At 31.5% G+C, this 26,286-nt stretch overlaps 4 protein-coding genes across 4 annotated transcripts; 3 read left to right on the forward strand and 1 right to left on the reverse strand.

Annotated features, from left to right (window-relative positions):
* Nucleotides 1–7,002: 7,002 nt before the first annotated feature.
* Nucleotides 7,003–11,891, forward strand: LOC114173693 (crooked neck-like protein 1). Its single transcript, XM_028058230.1, has 7 exons — nt 7,003–8,257; nt 8,352–8,417; nt 8,783–8,927; nt 9,058–9,276; nt 10,924–11,116; nt 11,236–11,431; nt 11,531–11,891. The coding sequence occupies exons 1-7, from the start codon at nt 7,101–7,103 to the stop codon at nt 11,640–11,642; spliced, it is 2,088 nt and encodes a 695-aa protein (XP_027914031.1). The 5' UTR covers nt 7,003–7,100; the 3' UTR covers nt 11,643–11,891.
* A 2,818-nt stretch (nt 11,892–14,709) lies between these two features.
* On the forward strand, nt 14,710–17,547 carry LOC114174308 (COP1-interactive protein 1-like). Its single transcript, XM_028059134.1, has 3 exons — nt 14,710–14,772; nt 15,359–15,545; nt 15,968–17,547. Exons 2-3 carry the CDS (start codon nt 15,455–15,457, stop codon nt 17,290–17,292), a joined length of 1,416 nt encoding a protein of 471 aa, XP_027914935.1. The 5' UTR covers nt 14,710–14,772; nt 15,359–15,454; the 3' UTR covers nt 17,293–17,547.
* Nucleotides 17,548–18,950: 1,403 nt separating this feature from the next.
* LOC114173092 (mitochondrial adenine nucleotide transporter ADNT1-like) lies at nt 18,951–22,162 on the reverse strand. Its single transcript, XM_028057315.1, has 8 exons — nt 21,936–22,162; nt 21,081–21,129; nt 20,699–20,862; nt 20,559–20,596; nt 20,091–20,206; nt 19,840–19,953; nt 19,401–19,739; nt 18,951–19,169 (listed from the first exon to the last, which is right to left on the reverse strand). Exons 1-8 carry the CDS (start codon nt 22,154–22,156, stop codon nt 19,086–19,088), a joined length of 1,125 nt encoding a protein of 374 aa, XP_027913116.1. The 5' UTR covers nt 22,157–22,162; the 3' UTR covers nt 18,951–19,085.
* Nucleotides 22,163–24,912: 2,750 nt separating this feature from the next.
* On the forward strand, nt 24,913–26,005 carry LOC114173058. The gene has a single exon (XM_028057264.1). It carries the CDS (start codon nt 25,230–25,232, stop codon nt 25,776–25,778), a length of 549 nt encoding a protein of 182 aa, XP_027913065.1. The 5' UTR covers nt 24,913–25,229; the 3' UTR covers nt 25,779–26,005.
* The last annotated feature ends 281 nt before the right edge of the window (nt 26,006–26,286 follow it).

The following is a 26,286-nucleotide window of genomic DNA, read 5'->3' on the forward strand; positions in this document are numbered from 1 at the left end:
TGAATTCAAGATAACGGTGCAAAGCTTCATTATTGAATCCGACCGGACTCACCCGACCCGATAACTGTTCATCTTTCTAGTTCTATTGTTATTAAATAATTGTTAATATTAACTCATTCATTCTTCTCTAATACTCACTGTTATTGTTTTTTATTGATAAAACCAAAATATATTTTAGCTAATAATCTGGAGAAATAGTGTAGCACTTGCTATTAATTAAACTTTGTATAATGTATTTAGGGACAAAAATTATACTGATTATGAGGCGGTTCTAATTTTAATTTCAAAATTATAATAAAATAGATATAAATTACAATTATAATGTATAATTGATTTTTTTTTCTAAAGAACTTATTTTTTGGCTTGAGAAAATATTTTCTATTTTACTTTAATTCCAAAAATAAAATTATATATATATATATATATATTTTGTTCCTTGTTTTAAAATTTTCAGAACAAATAATAAAAGTATTTTAAAACTTAAAATATTTCTATGAATTTTAAAGAAAAAAAAAACTCATAATTGTTTTTCTGTTCACTTTTTTTACTCTCCTTTTTTTCTCATTGGTTCCGTTTATTTCCATGTCGTCTCTTTTTCTAAATAAAATCGCAATTTATCGAAATAAATATCTTTACACGATTACACTTTTAAATGTACCATTTTGTTACCTTAGTAATCAAAAGTTAAAATATCATGATATTATATTTTATTATGTTTTCTAATCAGCTTTGACTGCTTGTAACTGTTTGCAATAAATTTTGAGAGTCATTAGTTTAGATTTATTCTATCATTGTACGAAAATTATATTAATAAATTAAAATCACTTCAATATTATGATGTATGACAACTTATGAGTGAAACAAATCTGTCTATATAATAAATTTCTCTATATATTATATAAATTAGTTTTATATACCAACGATGTAAAACAAATCTGTAATATTATTTGATAATAACTATCACTTTATTGGATAAATTTAACAGTACAAAGAAATGTTGAATTTCTATATTACGTGATGAAATCATTTTGAGTAAAACTATAATTGAAAAAAAATTATTTTGTGTTCCGGATCTTCTGGTTAATCCAATCGGGTTTTTGGTTAGGTCTCGTTGTATTTATTAAATATGTTGTTAATAATTTAAAACACTTTTTTATAAGTACAATTTTGGGTTGATTTGACGATTAAATGAATTTATTTTTAGAAACAAAATTAGAAAAAAAAATATCAAATCGAATTCACATCTTGATTTTGGGTCCCCACCTTTAGAGAAAAAAAGGAGAAATGGCAATGGATGTTCCACGTAGACTCACTTTAGAGTGCTACAGGCGCAAAACAGAAGGCGTTCATCGTCGTCCACTAATCTGTGATATTTTCTGTTTACAGGTTCCAATTTTTCTGTCTCTGTCAAGAACATGTTTGTGAAGTTTCTTCTAAATGGTAACGCCATTGTACGGAAAGTAATAGCACCAACCCGGTACCAAAATTCGTGTCCAAATGTTGTTGGTTTATTTCATTCGATGTTAAATCAAAAGTGAAAATGTTCAAGGTTAAGGTCATAAAGGTTGTGTCACTAATTTCAGCATATAAAGCGGTTTAGCTTCGGAAAGCATCAAATGCTGCAACTTCTTTTCAAAATTATGGAAATGATCCCAGTTTTAAAAGAAAATTACAAAAATGGAAGAATTGTGATACAACTTTAATGTGAAAAAATTATGTTAGATTGATAAGATTTTTTATTCACTTAAAGTTGTGCCACTGTTATACGACTTCAGTATATTGTATTTTTTAAAGTTATACTAATTATATAACTTCAATACGGTATTTTTTTTTTAATTTTAATTCAAATTATATCGAGTTGATAGGTATTTAGTTCACTAAATCAAATTCATATCAAGCTGATAGAACTTATTTACAATAAAATCACCTCAAGTTAGCATGATTTGTTTATTTCTATAATTTTTTAAATCTTGCATAATCTCGATAATCAATTTAAATCTAACAACAATTATCACTAGGTTTTATTTCACACACACTTATTGATAAAAAGAGGATTTTTTCACTATACATTAATAATCAAGAATAAAAATTTGGTTAATCAAATACGGTTCAAGAGTTTGAAAGATTTAAAATAAACACATTCTTTTATTTATTAATAAAATAATTTATGTTAAACTATATCATAATTTTAGAATGTCTAAAATAAAATTAAAAATAAAATTTTTAACTAAGAAAAAAATTTATTGTAAATTTATAATTATAATAAATTAATTAAAAAAGGTAACATAATTTTATGATTAATTTATTAAATATAATGTTACTACAGAGATCTTTGGAAATTTTTGAAAAGTGTAAAAAAAGATTTTATTTGTTTGACCTTAATTTTATTGAAAAGTCCACCATGAACTTTATCAAAAATATAATTAAATTACTCATCATAATCTTTATATTGTTAAGAAATAAACCTTTGGAAATGATCAGAACTCTTAGATGGTGTTTGTATTGATGGATTGGGTTAACTTTGGTGTACAAGTGTGGATGTGCAAGTATATATGTTGTCTGTTCCAATAAATTTGAAAACATTTGAGAGAGCTGATTTATTGTACTGAAACGAAATTACATCCTCGCATAAATTCTCGCATAAGTGCAAAGATCTACAAAGATTTACTGTCTTACACATGAAAAGGTCAAATTATCCTTTGTTTTTTATATGAGAATAATTTAATTTTACGATAATAGTTTTTAACTTTTATTATATATAATATAAATAATATAATAATAATAAATACTATTATAATGTTAATAACAATAGTTATAATATTAATAATAACAATTATAATTCATATTAATAATAACAAAATTGAATGTTGACACTAATTTAAATAATAATATAAAATATATTATTTTAGATAATGATTGAAATTTATTTTTTTTTTATTTAACTTTTTTATATTTTCTATTTTAAAAGTATTTTATAATATCTTAATCATGTGTTTGAATTTGGAAAATTATAAGAAAAAATTGAAATACATAATATTTAAATTACTTATAATTAAATTCTCTTCAATACTCAAAATAATTTGTTTGATGGAATACTTGAAATATTTTAGAGTTCAATTTTTTTTGGATAAAACAATTTAATTTCTAGGTTAAATCACTCTTTTGGTTATTCTATTTGTCATGAAATTTCATTATGTCCTTAAGTTTTTCGTTGTCTCAATTTGGTTCTCATTTTTTTTTTAATTGACTCAATTTGGTCCTCAATGTTAACTTTGATCAAACGGTGTTAAAGTCAACGCCACGTGTCAATTTCTGTTTTTCTTTTTTTTTTTACACGTGTCACTTCACAATTGTGACACGTGTCAAAGTGACTCAATTTGGTCTCTATGTTTGTTTTTAATTTCAATTTAGTTCTAATTTTTGTAAAAATAAAGCAATATTGTCATTCCTTAAATTGTTACTAAATTTATTTTTTTATAAATTTTATGGTGATATTCTTACTAAAATTAATGTTTTTATTAAATATTTCTATAAATATTTTAAATTAACTTTAAATTATACACAAAACATTAGACTTTGTTTTTGTTTAGAACTTGAAATTTAGCTCCTAAACTTATGTGTGACAAGTTATTTGATTTTTAATTTTTACTAAGTTTGTATAATATGATACACTTGATGTCTTTATATATGATGACAAAATTGTTAACTTTTGAAATTAAGTTTGGGGTTGAACTTTGTTTAATAATAAAACTAAAAAATAAAACTTATTTAAAAATATTTATACAAATATTTAATAAAAACGTCAATTTTATTAAGATATCATCATAAGTTGTATACAAAGATTAATTGAGTTTCAATCTAAGGAGAACAATATTGCTTCATTTTTACAAAAATTGTGACTAAATTGAAACTAAAAACAAATATAGGGACCAAATTGAGTCACTTTGACACGTGGCACGACTGTAAAGTGACACGTGTCAAAAAAATAAAATAATAAAATAAAAAACCTAAAAATTGACACGTGGCGTTGAAAATGAGGACCAAATTTAGACAATGAAAAACTTGAGGACCAAAATGAAATTTCATGACAAATAGAGGGACCAAAAGAGTAATTTAACCTAATTTCTATGTTAATTGAAATACCTTCAATCTATACCTACTCAGCTTGTCCATCATTGTGGCTTGGGCGACCTAACTCAACTTCAGCCTGGGTCGGCTCGATTTGAACTTCGACCCAAACTGACTTTGCTCAGGCAGACTCAGCTCGACCTTAGATCTGGGTTGACTTGACTCGACTTCAATCTGGACCAACATAGCTTGACATCAGCTCAGATCGACTTGGGTCAATCTTTGGTCGAGACCACTCGACTCAACCTTCCGCCCAGGTTGACTCTGCTTGCCTTCATCATGGGTCGACTTCAATCAACCTTTGTAAGTGGGGTGGTTAAGGGTGGTAATGTGAGTTTGGCCCTGTGGTTGACCGGCTAAAAAAACACAGGTCAAGCTAAAATATTGAGTCTGTTGGCTCACATAAGTCCGACCCGCAAAAGCCCACAGTCTACATGGGTCGACCCGTTGGTCTGTGTAAAAAAAAAAAAACTAACTTACACTTATGTATATCAATTATTTCCCTTTTGAACTTTCGTATCAATGTTCGAATCCTTGAATGACCGAAAAGGACAAAAATTATGTATTTTTGAATATGCTAAAATTTGAAAAAATACATTATATATGTCAAAATAGGAATATGAAAATGATAAAAATGTTGAATTATCAATTAATCATCTAACTCTCTTTCCAAAATTTTTGCTTAATTTTGTGAACTTATTAAAGTTCTTAGTTTATTGAACATGGAAAGTTTTATGATAAAAAAAAAATGAGCTAGCCTGCGCGTCTGCACTTATACAGAACGAGACAAACTTTTCAACTCTGCATTGAAAATGCAAAATAGATCAACCTAATTCACATTTTACAAACCAAATACGAATCAGATTTAAACGGTCAAATCAACCCACACTATCATCCCTTAAAATAATAGTGGAATAAAAAAGAATAAAATTTTAATTTTCTTTTTTTAATAAATTTCAAATTCTAATCTTTTAATTATTTAATTTTGTTCGATTTCAATTTCTTTTAATTTTATTGCTTAACCCGTGTGCTTCTATATTGCAGGTACAAATATTCCAAAATGGAATTTATACAAAACACAAAGAAAGGGCCTTCAGGTCCTAAACCAGTCAAGTCCCCCTTTGTGGTGGAACAATACACAAAGTATGACAAACAAGAATTGCCAATACTCACAAATACCTACCATTAGACATGTCAAAGTGAGCCAACCCGGCTCACATGGGTTGGCTCCCCACGAGCCGGGTTCAAAATGAGTGAACCCAACCTGGCTCACTTTCTGGTGAGCCAGAAATTTTGTAACCCGGCTCAACCCACCACGGGTTGGTGGGTTAAGTGGGTTGGCTCACCAACCCACCTAAAAAAATTATTTATTTATTTTTTTTATTATTCAAATATTTAAATAAATTTTTAAGTAACCCATGAGATGACAATCATAGTAAAATCAATAACCAATGTTTTGATCATGCTCACTACCAATATATGAAGAATTATTTCCAAGAAAGTATCCATTAGTCTAAGAAAGCATGACTAATATTACAAATTTTCTGTCATGCTATTCAACAAAATATAAAGAAAAAAAATTATACATTTTTTTCATGCTAATTTAGAAAAAATTGTTTATAAGACGGTTACTTGAGTAATTTACTATAAAGATTATAGTTAAAGATTAAAGTATCAACATATATATAACTTGACAATCAAATTAATTAAACATTCAAATAATTCAAATATAATTAACATTCTAGCATTTAAAAATATGAAATTGTGAACAAATATAATTGGAGTAGTAAATAATTAAAAAATTAAAAGAAAATTTTAAAAAAATAAAAAAAAATTGTAAAAAAATGTTGGTGGGTTAGCTCGAACCCGTTTAACCCGTGGGTTAAGTGAGTCGGGTTGAGTTCAACCCACTTTTGAAAAGTTGAATTTTTCTCAACCCAACCCGGCTCGAACCCGTGGTGAGCCGGGTTGGCTCACGGGTTGAAACCCATTTTGACATCTCTACCTACCATTATCCTGGTAGAGACAATACAAATGTCAAATTAAATGTTTTAATTGACAACATATGGAATATTCCAAAATACACAGTTCAAAATGAACACAAGTCACTAAGGTGAAACAAAGCATCATTAGTGCACTATACTTGTCTCCTACTTTTCTCTCCTCACCTTTCTTCTTTTGTATAATCTGCTTTCAACCTTAAATAAACGAAGAATTTCAGATCTCTCTCCCCTCCCTCTGGAATCGAAGTAAGTTTTTATGGAGTAGTTTTTCTCTAGGCATCTACGGATGCCCTGAGTAATATTTATTAAAAGATGCGATAATCATTTAAAGGCTTAAAAACATTTTATGTACATTTTATCTTTCTGTTTATCTTTCTGTTTATATTTTTGTCCATCTGACATGAAAGTTTATGAGAGAATATCTAACCGGCTCTGCCAGATTTATATTCTCATAAATTTTACATCTTTTATGTTTATACTTTTTCCCATCTGTTTTCTGTTTATATTTTTGTCCATCTGAGATGAAAGTTTATGAGAGAATATCTAACCGGCTCTGCCAGATTTATATTCTCATAAATTTTACATCTTTTATGTTTATACTTTTTCCCATCTTTCTGTTTATATTTTTGTCCATTTTACCTTTCAATTATCTTTCTGTTTATATTTTTGTGTCCATGAGATGAAAATTTATGAGAGAATATGTAACCGGCTCTGCCAGATTTATATTCTCATAAATTTTACATCTTTTATGTTTATACTTTTTCCCATCTTTTTGTTTATATTTTTGTCCATTTTACCTTTCAATTCCCCTTTCATGATATAATACCGAAACCCTAATACTAATTCTGTGTGTAAATAAATAGTGGTCAAATAAAGGTAAACTGAAAGAAAAAGACTATCCCATCTGGTTAGGGTTGAGGCACAGGGCTGCATTGCACCAGAGAAATTGCCATAATCAGACCAACTAAGATGTCTTCATCGAAAGAGGCGGACCCAAGCCTGGGTTACCTCACTCGAAAGGACACGGAGGTGAAGCTTCCGCGTCCAACCAGGGTAAAGAATAAAACCCCCGCTCCAATCCAAATCACCGCCGAGCAAATTCTCCGGGAGGCTCGGGAGCGTCAAGAGGCGGAGATCCGCCCTCCGAAGCAGAAAATCACCGACTCCACCGAGCTCGGCGAGTACCGTCTTCGCAAGCGCAAAGAGTTCGAGGACCTTATCCGCCGGGTTCGATGGAACATTGGCGTGTGGATCAAGTATGCGCAGTGGGAGGAATCGCAGAAGGACTTCAAACGCGCGCGTTCCGTTTGGGAGAGAGCGCTGGAGGTGGATTACAAGAACCACACGCTCTGGCTCAAGTACGCGGAGGTCGAGATGAAGAACAAGTTCATAAACCACGCGCGCAACGTGTGGGACCGCGCCGTCACGCTTCTTCCGAGGGTGGATCAGTTGTGGTATAAGTACATTCACATGGAGGAGATGCTGGGCAATGTCGCCGGCGCGAGGCAGGTTTTCGAGAGGTGGATGAAATGGACACCGGACCAGCAGGGATGGCTGTCCTACATAAAGTTTGAGCTTAGGTACAACGAAATTGAGCGCGCCAGAGGGATTTTCGAGCGATTTGTTGAGTGCCACCCTCGGGTTGGGGCTTGGATACGCTATGCCAAGTTTGAGATGAAGAATGGCGAGGTTGGGAAGGCCAGAACCGTGTACGAGAGAGCCGTGGATAAGCTATCTGATGACGAGGAAGCAGAGCTGTTATTTGTTGCTTTTGCGGAGTTTGAGGAAAGGTGTAAGGAGACTGAGCGTGCAAGAGCTATCTATAAGTTTGCTCTGGATCATATTCCAAAGGGAAGGGCGGAAGATTTGTATAGAAAATTTGTGGCATTTGAGAAACAGTATGGGGACAGGGAAGGGATAGAGGATGCCATCGTTGGGAAGAGAAGGTTTCAGTATGAGGACGAAGTGAAGAAGAATCCGTTGAATTATGATTCCTGGTTTGACTACATAAGGTTGGAGGAAAGTGTGGGGAATAAGGAAAGGATCAGGGAGGTTTATGAGAGGGCTATAGCCAATGTCCCCCCGGCCGAGGAGAAGCGCTACTGGCAACGCTATATTTATTTGTGGTATGTTTGATTTAGATTTCATTGCTTTTTTTTTATGTTTATTCACTGATTTTGACATTTTTTTTTCCTAATGTTTGTTATATGTGCAATTTAGGATTAATTATGCACTCTATGAAGAGCTCGATGCTGGGGATGCGGAGCGAACTAGGGATGTATACAAGTATGCATCTGGTTATAAAGTTTAGATATAACTGTATTGATATTGCTTTGAATTATGCTAATCACTATCATGTTTAGGATTCTATTTTGTTCATCAACTCATAGTTATGAGAATATTATAATTCACTATTCGAATGTTACGAAATACACGATTCATACTACTATTCATGTTTTTACTACTATTTGAATCTTAAATGAACACTGCTATTCATGTTTTTACTTTTTCACCAATTTTCTTGTGCTTATTATCTTCTTTTACTAAATCACTTAAAAGACAATTTCTTTGTAGTATTGGTATCATAGATTTACGGCACTGCTACTAAGTCTTAGCCATACTGATGTTCTTTGTTACTTCCATTTCTTTAGGGAATGCCTCAACCTTATACCTCACAATAAGTTTTCGTTTGCAAAGATATGGCTTCTAGCATCTCAGTTTGAAATACGTCAACTGAATCTCAAGGGTGCTAGACAAATATTAGGAAATGCAATTGGAAAGGCTCCTAAAGATAAGGTAATATATCTGTGGACTCAACGCAACTTCTTTTAATTGCAATCTGGCTAACTTTTCACATTGTTACTCTTTGACAACAGACCTTTAAGAACTAGCTAACTTTTCACACATTGTTACTCTTTGACAACAGATTTTTAAGAAGTATATAGAGATAGAACTGCAGCTTGGTAATATAGACCGGTGCAGAAAATTATATGAAAAATATCTGGAGTGGTCTCCAGAAAATTGTTATGCTTGGAGCAAGTACGCTGAATTGGAGAGATCATTATCTGAGACAGAACGAGCACGAGGAATTTTTGAGCTTGCAATTGCCCAACCAGCATTAGACATGCCTGAGCTCTTGTGGAAGGTACAGAATTTATTTCTGGTGCTAGAAAATGTCCGGACACTCACATTTAAGTGGATAGCTTTTTTACTTAAATAAAATACAAAGATCACTTTTAGGAGCCTTTTACTAAAACCGTCGAAAAACATGTAGAAAAGTAAAAATTTAGGCCATTATATGCAAATTATTTTCTGTTATATAATTGTATGATGCCTTGTCGTGTAAAAAGTTGAATGAAAAAAGGGCAAATTATTAAAGAAGAAAGTAACGTTTGCACTTTGTCTATATTACTGGATGATGAGGGGAAAAGGAATTATCGACCTTGTAGATCACTGCAAATTAACTGTGACTGCACAATTTTGTTGTTTTCCTTATTCTAGAATTTGCTACTGTACCTGGAATTTATGGATTTAAAAAAAAAGTAAAGTTGTAACAAATTTAAAGGATTGGACCTCTGAGATTCATGTATTTGGTACTGATTCCCTAGGATAGTTCACCCATATGTATATATATTGAAGATGTATTCAAACCTATGGAAATACTTTTATGATTTCAATAACTTTATGATGTCATTGTCTTGGGTTGGTTTGAGTAGTGGTTGTAAAGTGTGTGGGTGGCCTAGGTATGGCCAAGAAGAACCAAAAAGGAAGAAGAAGAAACGCACAAAGGAATGGAAAGGAAAGAATTAGAATAAGAAAGAAGACTAGGAGAAGAGATTCGTCTTTGGAATGATAGCTTCTCTTGGAAACTATCCATAACATCACTCAAGAACGAAGAGAAGAAAGGTTCCTCTTGCACCACTAACTCTTGAGCTAAGCAAGAGAGGAAATTCAATTCAACACTTGAGTTCTCCTTCAAGTTAAGAACTCTTGAAGGAGAAGTGTTCACACACTTCTTAAAGCACAACCATGGCTTCAAAGCAAATTGCATTCATTGCCAAACTTGTGGCCAATGTGCAGAGGTGCTCTCTATTTAGAGGTTAGGCTCATGAAAGGAGTGACCAAGCACTCTCTTTTCCACCCTTGTGTCCGAACAAAGCTACAAGCTAAATTACTAAAGGAGTAGTCAAACACACTATAGGCCATCCTTGTGTCCAAGCAAGGATTTATTGCACGAAAAACTATTTCTACATCATTCATGAACTTGCTATCTTTACTTATAGTTAATCTCCCTCTAGGAGCCTCCTGAAGTGACTCCTTCCTGTCCACGATCACATCAAGTGGTTTGATGAGATGTCCCAACTTTATTATAACCTCGATTAGGTGCCCACAACTGTTGGTGGAAGTTTGGGTAGCAATCGCATTTTGGGTGGTCTGATTGGTTTAGGGAGATGGAGGTTCAATTTGAACATTATTTGCTGTGAGGACAGCAATGAAGGGCGAGATTTCAAGCTTGGTGCTTTTTGCGTTCAACAGAATTTAACTTGCAATCTCTTAAACTTTCATTAGTTTTTTAGGTGATTTAAAAGTGGAAAAATTGTATCTTTCAACCGAAAAAGTTTAGTGGTTGTATGTTAGCAACTTCTGCATTCATATGGTTATGCCCTGGTGTGACAACCTCTTTTTTCATCATTCTTATTTGCCTTCTATTGTTTGTCTTATATTTTGCATACCTTGATAACTATATTCACATTAGTCATAATGTAACTATGAATTTGTTGACACAAAGCAGGCATTCATTGACTTTGAAACTGCTGAGGGTGAATTTGAGAGAGCAAGAGCACTTTATGAAAGGCTTCTTGACCGAACAAAGCACTTAAAGGTATGGATAAGCTACGCTGAATTTGAGGCAACAGCTATGGATGTGGACAATGTAGACTTGACGGAACACGAACAAAAGAAGCAATGCATTGAGCGTGCTAGAAGTAAGTGATCCCAGTGCTATATGGCTCTTGTGTTGTTAATTGGTTGTTTTCATTAATTTGAACATAAGTGGGATAGTTTTCTGAATCCCTTCATAATCTTGTGTTTGTGCCTGTATCAGGGGTGTTTGAGAAGGCTCTCAACTACTTCAGATCATCAGCTCCAGATTTGAAAGAAGAAAGGGCAATGTTATTGGAAAAATGGCTCAACATGGAGACTACATTTGGAGAGCTGGGTGATGTTAGCTTAGTCCAGTCTAAGCTGCCCAAGAAGCTCAAGAAGAGAAGGCATGTTGCCACTGAAGATGGTTCTACTAGGTATGTAACTAACTCTGTATACTTTCCATAGTTCCCACATTCTACTTGGTGACACTTATTCAGTTTTCTTACACCATTCCTGTTAATTTAATTTTGCAGAATTGAAGAATTTTTCGACTTTTTGTTCCCTGAAGAAAGTCAGACAACTAATCTTAAGATCTTGGAAGCTGCTTACAAATGGAAGAAGCAAAAGTTGTCTTCCGATGATTAACAAATGCTGGTAGTTAATATTTTTAGTGTGTATATATATTGGGGAAGAGTTAATTCATGTGTAACTAGCAAATACAGTGTGTCATCTACCTTCACATCATAAAATTCTTAGACCATTCCCTTTCATTTGAAAAGTAGTTTTTATTAGATGTAGAAATAGATGTCTTAGACAGTGGCGACTGCAGCGAATGTAATCCTGAGCTTTTAAAGTTTTGACTGATAAATGCATTTGAGAAACATGTGTGAAAAATTTTCATAGGGTCAGCAAAGTTTATTTATTGTAAAATCGTTGACAGACACAATAATAATTGCAAGTTACAACTCATTTTCTAATTTAGGAATCAAAGCAATCAATCACGCGTAGGCTTAAGTATGTTAGATTTCTAAATCAGTTGATGTTATTACAAATTAAGAAATTGTTATTCTTACAATATTTATCATGCCTTAAGAAAGTATATAATATGGTCTTTAATTATGTAAATTTTTTAATTGAATTCACAGATTCAGTTTCATTAGTTTATATGGCATTATTTGAAAAATAATGAATACACTCTTGAAAAATGTATTCCTACATCATAATAGTTCATAAATAATGTAAAATATGTATTAGAATTTCAAGCTAGAAAAATAAAATGAATATAATTATTTTAAATTATCAGATGTTGTTTATTCGAATTAAATGGTAGTTCAACCAAAAGTTAAGATGTGCATTACTTTAGTTATTTCAATATTATTAAGAAGAGGAATTTACGTTTAATTTAATCCTATAAAATTGGTTTATGAGATGAGATTTGCATTCATTTATGTATTTTTAAATAATCTTATCTTTAGTCAATGTAAGACTTTTTACACTTATACATTAATGGGTGGTCCGATAGCGAGTGAAACAATATGCTCAACAAACAATAAACTTTCTGATAAGGGTGGCACAATAGGCCGAACAAATATCAAATCTTGTCAGGATAAACTTTAACTATGACGATATAAAAGATAGACTTTAAGTTTAACCAAACTTCACAAAACCAGCTTGTGAGGTGGGGTTTCCACCAACTTATATAATCTTAAATCTCCTTATCTCTAGCCAATATGGGACTTCGAACAAATATCATGATAAAGTTTTTGGAATGTCTAGATACATATATGAAAAAAATTATTAAAAAGTAAATTCAAAACATAATATTCACTTAGTTCTTCTTAAACTTGTTTTATCATAGGCATGTGACATATAGTGGTAAACTATTATGTACCAATACCTCAATTTATGTCATATATATATATATATATATATATATATATATATATATATATATATATATATATATATATATATATATATATATATATATATATGACATGTATTCATATTCGATACTTTAAGATATTTTACTTATATTATCAATAAAGTATCTAATTTATCAAATAGTAATCTTTTTATGATAAGAATAATTTATATATTTTTTATTTTGTTAATATTTAATATATTTGATTTTAGTTTATATTCACACCCAATCATATCTTTATTACATTTTTCAAAATAAATCAACATCTAAAATATATGTTGTATCCGATCACGTATCATGATCAAGATGATAGATAAGATTATACAAATAAAATGCGAATAATTTACAAATGACCAACAACCAAAAAGTACATTTTATGTGATTAATATATATATATATATATATATATATATATATATATATATATATAATCTGAAATCTTTTTACGTTTTAAAACGTTAATTTAATTATTTATCTCGTAAAATTCAAAAATGATTTATCGTATGTTATCAAAATAATTTACAGTCGAATCTATATTATTTTCTTCAGCTATTTTTTTTAAAATGTATATTACCATATAATCTGAAAATAAGGCAGTCATTATATACACCAAAATCTAAATGAATATTTTGAAAAAATCATTAGTTATATTTACAATTTAAAATGTTAAAGAAAATAAAATTGTATCATGTTTTATATATATATATATATATATATATATATTGTAACATGGAGTAACATTTTCTTCTAAATAAAATGCAATGAAATTCTTTATTCAATCATTATCATTCATAATAGCTACATAATTTTTTCAAAGAATTACACAACTCATTATCATATCTTTTTACATATTGTAAATATATTGGAGAATAATCTTAGCGCTTTATCAAGATCTCGATAATTTTTTGTTGCCTATATTTGTTATCAACTACCTCCTCCTGAAAATAATCTCCTATGACTGAGTAGATGGGGAAAATAAATTATTTGATAATTTTTATTTTATTTTCTTCATCTTTTATTTTTATTATTATAATCTCTTGTATACTATCTTTGTCTTATAGCTCAGTAGATTTATAATTTATTCACTGAATTATGTATAAAACTTGTAGAATTTATCTTTGTTTTCTTATGTTATAACTCTGCATTTATAATTTATTCACTTATTTATCTTATCCTTAATAAATTGAAAAAAAGGTACTATCTTATCTATTATTATATGAACTGAAGCTAGCAAATCCGGCTACAGGATTTCCCAGTAAAAGTTATACGACTTATTGATCTTTTTATTTATTTTATTCTTCTTTGATTTTGATAAGCTAAAACAGTATTTTTCTTTAGTCCAATGTAATTTTAATTTTTTATTGAAAAAAAAAACCAAGATATCCACCCCAATATAACCCGTTCAGTTTTTATCTTTTATTTTTCAAATTAAACTCAATTCTATCTAGATATGGCATTATATAACAAATTTATCAACATTGTTAAGAATACACTTACGTGTTAACTTCTAAATCTCTGCTACAATATAATAATGATAATAATATAATAAAATACTAACAACTATAATAACAATGTTGATAAATAATATATAAGAAAATAATAACAAATATACTAATAATAATGCGGATAAAAAAAATAATAAAGATAAAAATAATGATAACATAACAATAATAATATTTTTATATTATCTCCACATTTTCCCTTTATATAAACAAATTGAATAGCCCATGTTTATTATTAGAAACGATACCATTGAATTTATTCATCGTTATACAACAATTTTACCTTGGATTATTTCTCGTCAATATTTCTAATCCCTTCAGATTGGTGGAAGTCGAGTTCCATTCCCAGGTATCTGTTTTCTTCTTTTATGTTTATTAAGCAAAAAAAATGGTCGTCGATGCATTTTTCACATCACATCTTGTCGAAGCAATTACCAATAAATTTTCCCCGATTTGTAATTTCACTCTGGAATAATTACTGCATCAATACTCCGAGGAAACATTGAGTGCATGACATTGTGAAAAATAATGAATTCACGAAAAAAAAATTGTATTTTATCATGGTTTCTTGATTCTAAGAGCTGATCAGAAACGATAATGTAATATTTGAGGAGAGATTTGGTTGATTGTAAATTAAAGAGGAAATTATAAACTTATCGGCAGTTTTTTTTTTTTTTTGGTACATTGGTGGATCTGTGTTTTTGCATTCATCTTCAATCCATGTATGTAAAACCTATACCTGCATCTTCTGGATACTATGATGTTTGTGCATTTAGTTGTTTAAGGTTATGGGAGAAGAAGTTTCTGTCTGAAATGAAGAAACTTACTATGATGTTTGTGCATTTATTTTGATGTATTGCGTATATTAAGTGCATTTACAATGACAATTAGAATGGCCTCTTAATCTGTGAGGCGTGTGTGTGTTGACTTGTCAGTTTCAGGGTTCCTATTCATTTTCTGAGGAGATGAAGAGTTCCTTGCAAGAAATCTCCCTCTAAAATTAATCTTTTCGAATGTCCAAATAAAAAAGGATGTTCAAGCACCGTTTAAGGGGATTCTCCAAATCCTTCGGGGGTCATATTGATCCTCAAAAATCCGAAGCACTCAAAAGAACAAAAACAGGTGCACATCACGTATATTTTGATCTTAAAAGATCAAAATAACTGTTTTTTACCTTCATTAATTAATCTGCATGATAAATATTTCTATTGAATCAAAATGCAGGTTATCATAATGAATTTCTAATTCTCATAAAAGAACAGTACCAAAAACACCACCTTGCCAATTGTATTTTGTTTTTAGTCTGTTTGTTTGGTTTAACCTTAGAGAATTGATTTCTAACTGAATCAATTTTGATTGATTTTGAAAACCAAACACATAATGATTTTGCGTTAGAAAATCGATCTATATCAATTTGACTTAGAACCAAACACAGAAATTTGTCTTTCCTCTCCACTTTGATATATTTTACTCTTAAATTTTTTAATATCGATAGATATGGAAACTACTTTTGAATACTTATCCATCTCTAATGTTGTTGACAGATATGGAAACAGAGCTCAGCAGAATCGCAAAGCTGATTAAAAACGAAGAGCAATGCAAAAAAGATGGGAAGTCCATGAAAGTGAAAGAGTTTGTGTGGCTGGTAGAGGATTTCTACATCCAATCACTGTACCCACAGTACAGTCGTCTCACCGGAGAGTACGTAAAATCAGATCCCAGCAAAGTGGATAAGATGTCCTCAGCGTCTTCCTCTAGCTCCGAGTCTGAGTACTTTTCCGCAGAGGAAACGGATTATTATTCAGATATCAGCGATTCAAACCAAAAACCTTTCCCCAGAGAAACTGAACCTTCTACTCTTGAACTACGTAATCCAGAGCTTCGAGTGAAACAACTCTTGTTTACACAGAACGCTGATTTGCACAGACGAATTTTTGAGCTTCAAGTGTTGCTGAACAAAAGCAAAGGAACGGTGTCTGTGTTACAGGGAAAACTCCAAACCAACGAGGATCGTTCGGCGTCGAAAATTGCTGAATTGATGGCACGGATACGCGAGCTCGAACACGAGGCAAAGACGATGCGGACGCAGAAAGGAAAATCGGAGGAGAAGATTCGACGCAACAGAAGCGAAGCATTGAACCAGAAGAAGGACTTCGATGACCAGATTAATGCGATGCAACACATGTTAGATTCCGTGAGAAATCATAGCAAGGAGTTGGAGGTGCAATTGGAGAGAACGAGAGTAGAAGCTTCGCAATCGTGCTCGGATTTGGCTGAAGAAAAGGAGTGTTTTCTTGCAAGGATAAGGGAGCTGGAACTGGAATTGGAATCTCGATGCAGGAAACAGCACCATTTGGAGGATAGAAACAATGAACTAGAAAGAGCAATGGCACGGCGAGTTCAAGAGATATCTGAACTTCGGAGGGATCATGAAGATTTTAAAGAAGGAGCTACCATGCATGCTGAGGCTTTAAAAGCTTTGGTTGAAAAATTAAAAACCAGTGTGGTTGATAGTGAGGAAACGATAGACAAGCTAACAGAATGCATTGAACAAATGGATGCAGAAAACAGAGAGGCCAGAATTGAGTATGAAGAGAAAGAGTTGATGCTGAAAGAAATGGTGTGGAAGTTAGAAGCGATGGTGAGCAAAGAAGGAGGGGTGAAACTGAATCTGATGAAAGAAGTGAAGCAGCTTGAAAGAAAAGTGGAGAAGTTGGAAAGGATTGTGAAAGAGAAAGATTATGAGTTGATGGGGCTTGCGGAGAAGAAGAAGGAAGCAATAAGACAACTTTGTTCTCTGGTTGAGTTTCATCGCAATCGCTATTTCTATCTGAAGGATTCCATGTCCAAGAGTAAGAGGTTTTGGTAACAGAGATTTCACTAGTCATTGTGTTTGCTTCGAGAAACACACATTTTGTTAAAACGTGTGCTTTCTTAGAGAATGCTATTTCTGTTAACTTTTAGGTACGAGGTTGTCATGAGACAACCAACCACACTATACCTCTTAGCTGCTACTGCCACCAATCATGGCAAAAAACTCCTTCTACCTTTATGTTCCTACGTGACTATGTTCGATTAGATGAATTGTTAGAAAGTTTTGGTGTGTCCATTTTCTTTCTTGATATATGGGAAATAATGAACTTCAATTCAATTTTCCTATCATTCTACTTCAACGACTTTTCTCTACTTATTTTTGGATCCTCGATGTATTTTCTTGGATTCGGATCACCTATTGGTTAAGTGAATGTTGCTCTCTTGATATTATAATTAAGTTTCACGGTAAGGTTTACAATTTTTTTTTCTATTATTTAATTTTTTATTTATTAAAAATAGTGAGTTTGAATAAGATTATATTATTAGTTCAGATTGATTTCATAATTGAAATTTAATACAATAAGTGATTAACTGATTAAGGAAAATATTAGAAAGGAGATTTTAAATTCTACATGATTAATGCTTCTAAAGGATTTTATATTTCTTTTAATAACATCAACAACGAGATTAATGTCCAACTCAATATAACTCCGACATTTGGCTAAGATGAAAAGTATTGTTTTTAAGAATTATTTTAAATTTTTTAGTGGAGTAAAATAAACTTTGATCTTGATTCTAATGCACTTAAGAGGAGATTTTTTGTAATCATCTCATTTGATGTTCCTGAAAAAAAAGTTTTTTCAAAGGTGAACCTAGACTTACATATGGATCATGGGCTAAAAGTATTGTTTTTCAAGTTAATTTTAAGTTTTTGTAGTGGAGTAAATCCATATTGATTGTGACCCTAACCTACTTAAGAGGGTTTTTTTTTTTTAAAGAATCCCTCAAAAGAGAACTTTTTTAATGATGGGCTAAAGACTTATCTATGGCTCATGAGTTAAAATTGTCTTTTTAGTGGGGTCAAACTCACTTTGACCGTGATCCTAATCCAATTGAATTCAATTGAGATGATACTTTTTTCCCTTCCTCATTTGAGATTTTTAAAAGAATTTTTTTTTTAAAAAAATGGATAAAACTAACTTATGACTCATGTGTGAAATTTACAACTCTACCTACTATGTAACCTAGGCATGTCAAAACGGATCAGACCCATCAAGAAAAGAATAAGCTGGGTTGGAGTTTCAATCCACCAACTCAATGTGGTCTGATCCGCTTAACTTGCCAACTTTTTTTTTTCTAATCTTTTTTATAATTAAAAATTAAAAGTAATTAAAAAAATAAATATTTTTTTTATAATATAAACAAATTATATAAATTATATATATATATATAAACAAAAATTAAAAAAAAAATGGCATCTCAATCAATTCGATCCATTTTTTACGAATCAAAAACGAGATTAGTCAAAACAAGTCGAACTAATTCTTTTTTACACAATCCCTAGACAAAACAAGTCGTACTAACGTATTTGCATAAAGTGAATAATAAACTGTAAATTGTAAATGAAAACTATAGTCGTTGTCTTTATTATCTTACTCAGAATCATCCACTAAGCTTGTCACAATCCCTAGACAAAAACTAGTTGCCAATGTATATGATGAGAAAAAAAATGATATATGGATATGTACACGACATAATGCTAGTTTTCTACAATTCAATCTTCAAATCTATTTTTCAGAAAATGAAATGACAAATTCGAGTAAATGTCTAGAACAAGTTGGTAATTTTTCAGTCAGAAATTCTCATTTCTACTCCAAGAATGTCCTTGACCATCTCGTATGTCACAAAAGCAATAGCTATGGAAGGAACCACCTGAAATAAACAGAGGAATGGAATCAAAGGTTTTATCTTCCCTACAACCTCACCTGAAATAAAGTGTAAATTGTTGTCCTAACTCTGAAAATAATTTGTATTTGTTTCTGCAGTTTCTTACCAGATCGCGTATTATAAAGTCCGTGTTAATTTAATTCTGTTCTCTTGATCGTAGAGAACTATTATAACATGACAAGGAAGTTATGCAAGTGGGCCATTGGATTAACTGACCTTCACTGAATTGGGAATTAAGCCCTTGTATAATGCTCCAACTCCTTCGTGATGCACCGTTTTCCTGAATGCATCAACCATGCCAGTATACTCCATTATGTTCTTCCCCTCACCAGCAACTACTGGTGCAGCATCTTTCCATCCCACCATTTGCATTCTTCGGCGAATGACATCAAGGGGGTAAGCCACAGTTTGGCCAACCGTTCCAGCAGCAGCCCCACATGCAAGCCTTGTTGTCACACTTAACTCAGAGTCTTGAGCTATTCCAAATGGTTTAGATCGGATCAACCCGTCTTTCAGAGACTCGTATACAGAAAAATTAAGACCCACATATGGTACCTGCAGACACAAGCATAATATGTTCATGCAAAAATGAAATGGAATATCTCAAAGGGCAGAAAACGGGATACTTTTGAAGAATCAAATGTTATTTACTTACAACTCCTATAACTGAAGGTAGCCAGCCTTTATACAAAGCTCGAGGGCCTTCTTCCCTGAAGACTGTTGAAAGAGCATGGTAAATTCCCCTGTATTGACGTGGAGATGCTTCTGTCTACAGAAGCATTCAAATTTTAAGTTATGGCCAACGGAGCAAGCGATTCAATGAAGCATCTCCATCTTTCCAAAGACAACACTTCCAGAAGAGAATCCAAATAAACCAAAATTCAAAAACAACTTTCTTCACAATACCTGGACGGTTAGTCTTCCTCGCACCATGTCCATTGGATAAGTGGCAGACATGGCAATGATTCCCGCACAAGCTCCAGCTCCAAGACGCAGCAGAATGGGAGTGAGCTGAGCTTCTTCTGCGAAAAAAGTAAAAATCAAGAATCAACCACAAAACACAATCCAATGAAGAATCACATGTCCCAGACAAAAACATACATCAATCTTATGATCAGTACTGCCAGATGGGGTTTGATTTCTTTCCAAAACAATGGCATTATAGCGAATGGCTTACGTACACCTCAGAGTATAAAAACTGACGGGCCATTAATGCAGCTACTTTTTTTTTTCTTTTCCACTATCTATTCCCCCCTTTTCACAATTTCTTTTTTAATATAAGCAACAACCCATTATAAGGAGTCTAGTACTGTTTCTCTGCTATATTTGACCATCTAAGTCAAATAGTGTTTTGGAGAGGTGTTTTGGTTGTACCATTTCCAGGTTGCTGCTTATAGAGCCATAAAATACCCCTGCATGACACAATTAAGAGAGAGGTTGATATCGAATTAACATAACAAATGTACAACAGACTAATGAAATTGAATTCAGAAAACAAATGTGGAGAAACATACGTCGAAGCTTGCTCATAGCTAAAGAACTTTACTGCTGAATTTGGGACAATACGAGCACAGTTAGTTCCGTTTCCTTTAAACAATCCTCTGAAACCCTCAGTTTTCCATATGTATTTTAATCCCTGAACTGTTCCGTTGTATTTTATATTTTGACGATTTTGAACCTGCATTTTCAAAAGGCAATTTGTTTATCAGCAATTAAAGAAACAACCTATATACTTCTTTGTCCTTCAACATTTATTTTTCACCATTAATTAATGTAATAAACCATCCACACAGTCTCTCTCCTGCACTAAAGAAACAGATTTTTTTAATTAAAAAAAGAAAAAGAGCCTACAAAACTAGACATATGATATACCGAAATAAATTTAATGGCAATTACCTGCTGCAGAATTTTCAATCTCTCCAGAGGAGCTACAGCAGTTCGTGACCTACAAATTATATACATTATGCTTCACTGTGTAATCAGATCAAAAGTCAAAACGCATTTGGCACATGCCTAATAGTACAAGCCAAAATGATTTGATTATTTTGAATATTAAAATAATTAACGCCGCACACAACGTTCCATTTCCATATACTTCTTTATTTTTAATTTTTAGTATCTACCCATAATACGCATTAGCTTGTTTTGTCATGTTCTCCACAAATAGTCAAATACAAAACAAATTTAGTAGTAGTACCTTCAACAATAGTATTCACATGTCGACAAATAGACGTTACCCCACTAGATTTGACGGTCAAAGTATATATCTAAAAGAAAGTATACCATTTCTGCATTAGCTTAACACGAAAAAAAAAATAATATACTGAACTACGATTTTTTAATTTTTCATTCCACTTCATTTATCTTTATCATCAAACCATTTTGTCTAACACGTCTTCCTTTCTTTGCAATCTTTTTATCTCTATCTTTGCTGATTATTTTTAATACAACAAACTTGAATTCCTTCTTTTTTTCTTGCGGAACAAGATTTGACAGTTTTTATACAAATCTGACTTTTATTTTTTTTCCTGTCTTATTGAAATGTCGCACAAACCTATCGAGCTCCAGTAACTCCAGAAAATATATAAGATGCCATAAAGAAAGAATCAAGAAAATTCAGATTGAATCATCAGACCGTATCGATTTAAAGAGTTTGAACATGCAGCATAACAAAGAAGTAACGGCAGCACTTCAATATTCCAAAAAGCAAAGAAACAGAAAATAAAAGAACTAATGCAGAGTGAAACTCACACTCCTCCGGCGACTCCACCGGCGATGAGAGACTTCGAGATGTTGAGAAGCCGGGGAGTACTAGGTTTGGCAGCCTCACCGGCAGGCTCTGCTTCGGAAGTCATAGCTTTGGTGAGAGATCGATTTAGAGAATGAGAAGAGAAAGGAATGTAAACGGTATAACAGAATCGGTAAGAAAATTTTCTTGTTGAACGGTTTCGCTCCCGAAAAGCTTCTATCATCTATATATTTATATCCGCGTACACGTAACATTTTTTTTTTTTAATTAGTTTAGTTTTGGTGACAGTTTCGTTAAGCAAAGAACAACCCAACGCAACGAATGATCCATTTAGGTCTATCGGGTTCAGTTATAACAATATTGTGAACATTTATTAATTCACTTCGCTTGTTGATTAAGTATACATTTATTTATTTATTTAAAAGTATTTATTAATATATACCTACTGTTTTTTTTCTTTTATCTTTTTCTATCATATGTACTTTTTACTTTTATTTTATATTTTTTTTATCTCTACACATGGGTGTTGGAAACCTTTTTTTCCTTGTTAAAATAACTGAAAGATGTCAATCTGTCTCATTCTACAACTTTATTCTAAAATGACATTATAAGCAAATTCATGGTTCACGTGATTATGTTAACTGAGGGCTTTCTTCGTATTGATCTCAATGTATCTTAAGTTTTTCTTTTCCATAAATTGTTACACGACACCTCGTATTGGTGGGTCTCGCCTTGACCAAGACAATGGATGGAGCGTCAAGGAAACAACGAAACCTTAGGGTTTCAAAAGGAATTTAACAATCTTGTTCTATGTGAAGTATATATTATGACATTGTCTTCACGTTATTTTTTATTTTATTTTATGATTTAGGTGTTTCAGTTAATATTGAAAGTGTCCCTTGCAATCTACTAAGTTTTTTTAGTTATTGAGTGAAAAATGTAAAATAATAATTGTCAGAACAATTTATTAGGGTTTTTTAGCAAAAATTTAGTTAATAATTATACTCTATTTAATTTTAAGTTCTCTTTCTTTATAAGAAGTTAGTAAAATCCTTTTAAACCAATTTAAATTTTGGATATTTGTATGATCATGATCTGATAATCGACACGTCATTTTGAATGTTATATCCTTCGATATGAATGAGTACACATATCGTTTTAGTGCTTAATATTTTTGTTTTATTAAAAATTTGAAAATGTAAATATAAAAAGGTATAATTTTATGTTTGGTCCCCTGATTGTTTGGTTTAGTTCAATTTGGTACCTATACTTTTGGTTGGTTCAGTTTAGTACTTCAATTATTTAAAAGGGTTTAATTTTGGTCTGTTAAGTTGGAGTTAATACCGTGTCCGTACAGAACACGTGTCAAGTCGTTGAATTTTTTAATTTTAATTTTTATTTTTTAAACTTTTATTTTTTTTCCTAAAAATTTATAATCTGTCACGTGTTAGGTTACTGTCGTGTCACGTGGCAGTTTACAGTCGTGACACAAGGCAGCGGTAAAACGTTTTTCAATTTAGTCCTTTATTAAAAAAATTTGTTCAATTTGGTACCCCAATTCTTTAAAATAATCCAATTTTGTTCTTTCAAATTTGAAACCAAATTAGTAAATAAGTTTAATTATAACTTATATATACATATTAAAATTATTGTTTTGAATTTATACATCAAATCACTATACTTAAATATTCAAATTATTTTATTTTTTACAAGTGTAAAAAATTATAAAGATAAAAATGTAAAAAATAAAATAATTTGAGTATTTAGGTGAAGTGATTTGATGTATATATTAAAAAAATTATTGTAACGTGTATATATAAGTTGTAATTAAATTTATTTACTAATTTGGTCTCAAATTAAAAAGGATAAAATTGTATCATTTTAAAAAAATAAGGATACTAAATTGAACCAAAAATTTAAAATAAAAGACTAAATTGAAAACAAGTTTTACCACAGTCACGTGTTATGACGGTAAACTACCATGTGACACGACAGTAACATAACACGTGACAAATTATAAATTTTTAAGAAAAAAAAATAAGAAAAAAAAAATTCACGACTTGACATCTGTCCTCTCTAGGAATATGGTGTTAACTCTCTAACTTAATGGAGATGATCAAATTAAACCCTTTTAAATAATTTGGGTACTAAATTGAATCCACAAAAAATATGAGGACCAAATTGAACTAAACTACAAAATTAAGGTACCAAATAAGTAATTATACAAAAAAAAAAAATTAAGATTCAAATATATTAACACTTTTAAACAGCTACGTACCTTATCTCTCGGTAGAAAAAAAAAACATATATTCTTGTTGTACCCAAATAAATGTCTTCAAAAACATTTTTTTAATAAAAGTATGAAAATTGTTTGTTTAACTCTTGATGGAGAATAAATATGTTAACAATTACAATAATTTACATATTTAATCTTATGATGAATTCCCTACATTCCCAAATCTAAACGTTTGTTATTTAAAAAAAAATCATAATTTTTCATAATAAATACAGTGACAACTACTCTATATTTTAAATTATTTTGACTGTTTGCGACATAATGGATAAGATTCACGATGTGTATATGGAAATATACTACACATTGTGACATAAATCATTTAAAAATAAAATAAAAGGTTGAAATACACTTTTCTTAACTTATAGCAACTAAAAAAATCAAATTTAAATTCAGGAAATGCAAAAGAAAAAAAAAACTTATTTAAGAGACTAAAAAATGAAAATAATACAAATACCTCTAATTAAAATCAAGGAGGACTTAATAAAAAATTAATTATAATATTGGTATAGAATATTCATTACTCAGTCATGTTTGATTCCATATCTAAAATACACTATTAAAATTAAACCCTGAACCAATTGAATAAAACCACTAATCATTACCGCTTGTGAATCAATGTCGGTAAAAAATGACTATAGAAATTACACATTAAAATTGTACTTGACTTTAATATATTATCTTGACTCTTAAATTATTGTTACAAAACGCTGATTAATATCATTGATCATCCACTTATACCACAGAAGAATAATGCAAGTAACATAGTAAAAGGAACTAAAGCAACGTTTCATGGTCCATCTATGGCGGACGTTAAACCTTATAAGGAGGGTAACCGTTTTTCTGGTCACAACTCATGACTACCGCGTTTCATCTTTCACCTACAAAAGCAGAAAGCGATTACACTTCACGTCTCTCTCTCTCTCCCTCTCTCTAATTCAATTTATTTCGGTTTTTGCTCATAAAACAAAGACAGCGCAGACAGAGTCATAGGATTCTTGATATGGCTCAAACAAGAAACAAGGTAACCATTGTGGAGAAACTTTTATCGACAAAGTCATCCTCGTATTCGACCAATCTTTGGGACTGTGGAAGCACGCTCTACGACTCGTTTGAGCTCAACTCCTTCCAACGTCAACTCCACTCCGCCATAGCTAAGTCCCCCATAACTAGAACCCTTTCCATGCCTCACTTACCGGAGCGTTCGCTTCACGCGCTTCCGGATCAGCCTCCTCCTCCACCTTCCATCGCCATGCGACGAAAGTCCTTCAACTTCTCTCGCTCCTTTCACAAACTCATTCGCTCCGTTTTCAGGTCCAACAATAAATCCTCCACCACCACCACCACCACTTTGAGTTTCCACGTGCCAGAGAAATACTCCAAAGAGCGCTTCTACGTGGTTTATGATAAGTCTGGACCCGTTCTCTCCACCATCCCCGAAGTTCCGGAGTTTGAGATCGGTGCACTCTCGCCGGAGATCTCGTCCCTCGTCAGAAGGTCAGCTTCGGAACGTTTAATTACCACAAATCGCTTAGTTTTAGATCTTAATTAATTTTTGTTTTCTTTGCTTAGGAGTTTGATTGCTTTTAGGAATTGATTCAAACCGAATGTCAATGTCACTCGTTAAGCTGTTTTTGTTAATTAATTAACTTTAGTATGGCGTCGTATTACACTTGTTTTAATGTTAATTAACCTTAATATGGCGTCGTATTGTACTTGGTTTAATGTATCAAACAGCATATGTGAAAAAATTAGCGCTTGAATGATTTCTATTGCTAATATTGTATTCTGTTGCAATGGTTCGTAAGGCAATTTTTCTTTTTTAATTATGATGTTTCATATTTTGTTTGTATTTAGTGTTTCAACTCTGAACCATTGATGGCCTAGGGATAAATTAGTGATATATTGTAAAAGGATAATTATGCTTCAAAAATATTTTTTGACTACTAAATTTTTACAACTGTTTCTTATAATTGTAGGTGTAATTTTTTTAGTGGTTTTTATTCTTTTAATTTTTCATTCTCAATATTTTAAAATTATTTAAAAAATACCATTTCATA

The sequence above is a fragment of the Vigna unguiculata genome, chromosome 2 (assembly GCF_004118075.2).
Source record: "Vigna unguiculata cultivar IT97K-499-35 chromosome 2, ASM411807v1, whole genome shotgun sequence".
NCBI lineage: Eukaryota > Viridiplantae > Streptophyta > Magnoliopsida > Fabales > Fabaceae > Vigna > Vigna unguiculata.